The sequence below is a fragment of the Malus sylvestris genome, chromosome 3 (genome assembly GCF_916048215.2).
Source record: "Malus sylvestris chromosome 3, drMalSylv7.2, whole genome shotgun sequence".
Lineage (NCBI taxonomy): Eukaryota > Viridiplantae > Streptophyta > Magnoliopsida > Rosales > Rosaceae > Malus > Malus sylvestris.
Window position 1 is genome coordinate 28,453,266 of NC_062262.1, and position 5,545 is coordinate 28,458,810.

Consider the following 5,545-nt stretch of genomic DNA (forward strand, 5'->3'; position numbering starts at 1 on the left):
CTCAGTGCCGTTATAAGGCACATGATACTTCAGTGGACAGGAATCCTGGCAGGATCTAGGAATCAAATTCCCATGAATTTTTTTCTTCTTCTTTTGAACAAAAGATATTATCTGACTGAACTTAGCCTCATAATGGGCTAACAATAATGTGGTTTAAATTCATCTTTAGCGAGAATCAAACCTAAAACCTCTCACTTATAAGTGAAGAATAATATCATTAGACCGTGGTACTAAATTACCAAGAAACTTTTTTTTTTTAATGAAAAAAAAAAGTTTCATGGCCACTTAGTACTACTGTCTAAGTGGCAATGAAACTTATTAATTCAAGTAAATAAAACAACTCTTTTCCAAAAATAAATAAATAAATACAGCTAATTAAACAATAAAGAAAAAAAAGTTTCCTTGAAACTGGAACATTTTTTTGTACATGGTAGAAAAAGGAGCTATAAACTTCCAAAAAAAGAAAAGTAGTACTCTAAAAAATTCCAAAAAAAAATGAGAGAGATGAAAATAAAAAACATAAGGTTAACCTAATTAATTAAAATGGTAGTAGTTACTACTCTTTCCCTAAGATGATTACAAAAGCACTTCTTGTGGACCTCCATGAAAGCGGCTTCTTCTAAAATCAGTGGGCCAAAAGCTACTCCATTCCCCTTCCATTTTATTTTTTAATCCCTTCCTAATCAATGTTGCACCATTGCTTGTGGCCTGGGACCCACTTGGGGCACTTGGGGCTATAGTAGTTTGAGACCACCCTTGTGGTCAAGAGCTCCACAATGGGTGCAAATTTCACACACCTAGGGGTCTTGTATTGGTTAATGGAAGCTCCCAAGCTAATGGCATAGTCCATGAGCTTGTCAAACGTCCCCGTCTCGACAATCTTGATCTCGAGTGGTCCGATTGACTTGTCGGAGGCCCGGCCTTGCCGGTAGACGCTGTTCAGGGATTCTTCGACGGTGAGGCAACAGTCCTCAAAGACCGAGGGTGGGACTGGAGTTGTCCCATTGAAGCTAAGTTCCCAAAAGAGCACATAGTGTCCCGGGATTGTTGTTGTGTCCGCATAGCTAGTATATTCCGTCACGGTGGCCTCGAACGGGACTAAATGGTTCACGGCATTTTTCATTGCGTTTTGGAGCTCCACCTCATCAGTCTTGTCCGAGTCAATGCTCAGGACAACATTTTTCCTGCAGATGAAGTTGAACTGCGGTGCCTTGTTCTTGAATGAGGTCACTCTTAGCACATCCCCCACTCTGTAGCGGTACAGTCCTGCGGATTAAATAGTCCCAGGTCAATCTTCAGCACCAAAAATAACAAAATTTGTAATTTCATGAATTAAATCACTTAAAACACAAAAAAATTAATTAAAAAATAAAAAAAGTTACCACTTACCAGCATATGTTGTGACAACAAGCTCATATTCTTGTCCAAGCTTCACATCTGCAAGATCAACTAGTTCTTGATGCTCCGTCTCATTTAGTGATTTGAGGACAGAGACGGGATTAGTATTAATCCCATTGTTCCTCTGGACCGGGAGGAACTCAAAGTATCCCATGGTGGGAATAAGAGTGTAGGACACTTCACTGGGTTTGCACAGAGGGTTTAGATTAACACCAAAGTAGCACTCCGAAGAGGCATACATAGTGCAAACCAGAGGCAGTCCGTTGCTGTAATAGTCCAGTGTCGGAATGTACTGGGACATAGTCCCGGTCACAATCACATCCACATACTTTGTGTTTGGCCAAAGCCTGGTAATAATCCCATGCCAAGAGTCCCTCCGGCACTCACCCTCAATGAAACTTGCAAGCTTCGGATCAGGCTTAAGGATCTTCATCACCGCCTCGCGGACCGACGGGTCTGTAATCTGGGGGTTAAGAGTCCCGGAGGCTATGTCCTTGCACAAAATAGTCCAGTGCTTCTCAAGAAACCTGATGGCCCGGATGAAGCCAGAGGCGAAAACAGCACCGACTCGGAGGACTTCCTTGTTCTGGCAGAGGCCGCAGAGGAGTTGGGAGTACATGCTTTGGTAGGAGTCCGGGCAGAGGATGGTCTCATTGGGGCTGGTGTAGTTAGTGTAAGGGTCATAGGGTCTTTGTTTGAAATGTGAGCTTTTGTAGTAGCTGGTTAGGACCGGCCTGGCCACAAGTCCGCCGGGGGTTTTGGCCTCGGATTTTATGAACAAAAAGTACATTCCTTTGCCCTTGTCCAGTCCGGGGACATACTGGCTCATCACAGGCATCAGCAGACTGTAAAGTAAAGACCTCCTCTCTAGCTCCTCTTCAATTGTTGGCATCAGTTTTCTTTCCCCTCCGGATGTGCCAGAACTGCAACAAAAACAAGCCCGTTTAGCCGAACCATTAAAATAACCGCAGACCTAGACGTAACCAAGTTGGCTACAACAGTATGCTATACCGAAGTTCGAATCCCAGTCCAGTTGTTAACTAATTATTTATAATATTAATATCGCTTGAATCAACAAAATCATCCAAATAATCAATTACAAAAGTTGATCTAAAGGCATGAAGAAATGTAAAACGTAAAAACCCACCTGGTCAAAAACTCAGAAATGGGCTTGGAACAGAGGATATGGGAGGTGTCACCATTGGCGATACGGTTGATATCGGACTGGATATCTTCGTACTTGATAACGGGCATGATTTTTTTGAAAGTGTCACGGTCAGTGTGACCGTTGAGGCCGTGGCGCTGCAAGTACTCGACGTGAGCATTGCGGGTGAGTATTTCAGCGAGGACTCGTTTTTGAACCTCGTGGGGGGTTTTTGTGACTTCTTCGATGAAGTGAAGGATCTTGTTGTTCTTGTCTTGGAGGTTATAGTCCTCCGTGGGATTCAGAAATTTCTTCGGTGCTTCAGGCATGGTGTTTGTGTGTAGTTTGGAATTAGAGAGAGAGAGAGATTGGCTTGAAACTGTATGAGAGAGAGAGAGAGAGAGAGAGAGAGATGGTGTGATGAAAACTAGATGATGGTTTAGGAGTGGGGGAGAAAGAAAGGGAGAACCGGTGTTTATATAGAGCAGGGAAATGGAGGTGGCTTTGCTTTCACCTGTAGGGTTATATGGGGATGGGAAAGTAAATACAAGAATAAAATGAAGGGCATAGTTGTAAATATCCACCGTTAGTATCATTTTGTTTTCCTTTTCTCAACATTTGCTACTCTCACATGAAAACATGGGGGTTTCTATTTATTCATTGCCGTCATTGGTTATAACTAATTCCACTAAGTATCTCACACATTCCGTTATTGGACTAAACCGTGAACTTGAATCCCTCATTTAATTATGAGTTCCACAACATGCTATGCAAGATTGTAGCACATTACTAGACTATGCGGTTAATTTGAATCCTTCATTCAACAAAGAGTATAGTGATATAACATGCCACATCAGTGTTACATTACAACATCATATATCAGACTACTGACGTATTACACTACTAGCTAAATTAGACTTTTAAATTGTATTACGCATTTAATAAAAAGTTTAACAATATAACATGTCAGACTGACGACATGTTACAATAATAGCTAAACTATACTATTATTGTAAGTTATTCAATCAGTCAAATTCTGACAACATAACACAGCAACCACAAAAATAAAATCAAAAGTGAAGCAACTTTCCTATGATGTACATCAAATCTTTACAAACCTAAATCCCTTTCCCAATTGGACAATTCTATTTCATGGAAATCCCACTAACTTTAGCTCAAAATGAGATATTAATTCTATAAAAATCTTAAAATCAAATCACTTTTATGTGAACTTTGTCCTTTTGCAAGCTTAAGTTTTTAACCCATTTTAAAACCCCTTTTTCCTATTTCGAAAGTAGTGGACTACTTACTTACTACAATGCATAGACCTGTAAACGAGTCAGGTTTATTGGGTTTGGGTAGGATTTAACCCGACCCGTTAAGTTAACGGATCATCCGTTAACAATTATTATTATTATTATTTTTTGCATAGAGTTTATAATTTGTTGTTAAGACTTTATTGAAATAATTAAAATATCCTCAACTAACGGGTATTAACGGATTGACTTAAAATGACCCGTTAACGACCCGATCCGTTAAGCATTCACCTAAATATTAATATTAACGGGTCGAATCGGGTCCAAAATGTCAAGTCTAACAGTGCATATCAAAGGGTACTTGTCGTACAAGGGGAAAAAAAAAAACAGAATTATACAATTTATAACCCACCATCGTAAGGTGTTTAAAGGCCATTGAAAGGCTTAAACAAATATTTACAGCCGGCAATATCCGGTAAACCTGCAGTAGGTACACTTTTTACATGCGCGCATGTACCACGGATCTATCACAAAATACCGGCAGCCACTTCATTTATTTTTTATCGCCGGTGGTTTTGCATTACCCATTAATCAGAATTGGAAAATGACGTAACGACGATATTTTAACGTGATCTTAATATTATTTTTATTATATATTTGTACATTATCATTTTTCTAATAGAGATAGGATCCACATACGTTGACGGACCATACCTTCATTAAAGAGATAGTACACATGATGATACAAATAGATAATAAATGTAGCATTACTCTTTAGTTAATGTTTAACAAGTATAATCCGGAAGAAGAAGAATAGTGTGTGTTGTAGTGTACGGAAAAAGACTTGGAGGGTTACTTGTTCAAGTATTCAAGTGGGACTAACCAGTTGGTTGCCAACTTGGATACAAATAGATAATAAATATAACATTACTCTTTAGTCAATGTTTAGCAATGTTTAGCGAGTATAATTCGGAAGAAGAAGAATAGTGTGTGCAGTTGTGTGCGGTAAAAGACTTGGAGGGTAACTTGTTCAAGTATCCAAGTGGGAGCAGCCAGCTGGCTGCCAACTTGGTTTGTCGACACGTGTATGATTGGACCTCCTGTGCCTGCACGTTGTTAGTCTGTTGGGGAGTACAGTTTTCTTCGGCTGGAACTCCTCCAATCCTGCAAAATGTTATATTTGCTTTGCCTTGGAAATAGATTATTTCTACGACTCGACAACCAGTGACAAGTTAATCTCTATTTTTTGTTCTTGATGTGTATGGTGAGTATTCCCTATAATTAAAACATTAATCGAGTTCCATTTGAAGAAGGGGTGGAACCTGAAATATATGACATGCTCCTATCCCGATGTCTTAAATAGTCACACCATATTATCTTGCTATATTTCATAAATAAAATTTATGCGCATGATTTATATGTTCTCAGCATATACATTCATTAAATGGTTTGCGTTATTTTCGGATGTCGACCAACATGTGACTATCCCGATGTTCTTAGGACTTCAGGATCGGAACATGTCAATATAAAAGACACATTTATAACTAAAGGTGCTCAGTAAAGATGATGAATGATAATATATAAACCTTTTTAGATATTGATGGCCAACTACTGTTGTGACTATTTACTAATGAGAATATTGGATGAGCTTGACAAAAGAGTAAAGAAACCATATATGATTTTGGAGGGAACAAAATCATGGGTGGCATTGAAATTTGGGGATTTCGACTCAGTTTAATCCAATATT

The 5,545-nt window shown here is 39.1% G+C and overlaps 1 protein-coding gene across 1 annotated transcript; it reads right to left on the reverse strand.

The window, feature by feature from the left end:
- Positions 1–217: 217 nt before the first annotated feature.
- Positions 218–2,998, reverse strand: LOC126615540 (indole-3-acetic acid-amido synthetase GH3.6-like). The gene is made up of 3 exons (XM_050283365.1): positions 2,546–2,998; positions 1,390–2,321; positions 218–1,266 (listed from the first exon to the last, which is right to left on the reverse strand). Exons 1-3 carry the CDS (start codon positions 2,869–2,871, stop codon positions 680–682), a joined length of 1,845 nt encoding a protein of 614 aa, XP_050139322.1. The 5' UTR covers positions 2,872–2,998; the 3' UTR covers positions 218–679.
- Positions 2,999–5,545: the final 2,547 nt, after the last annotated feature.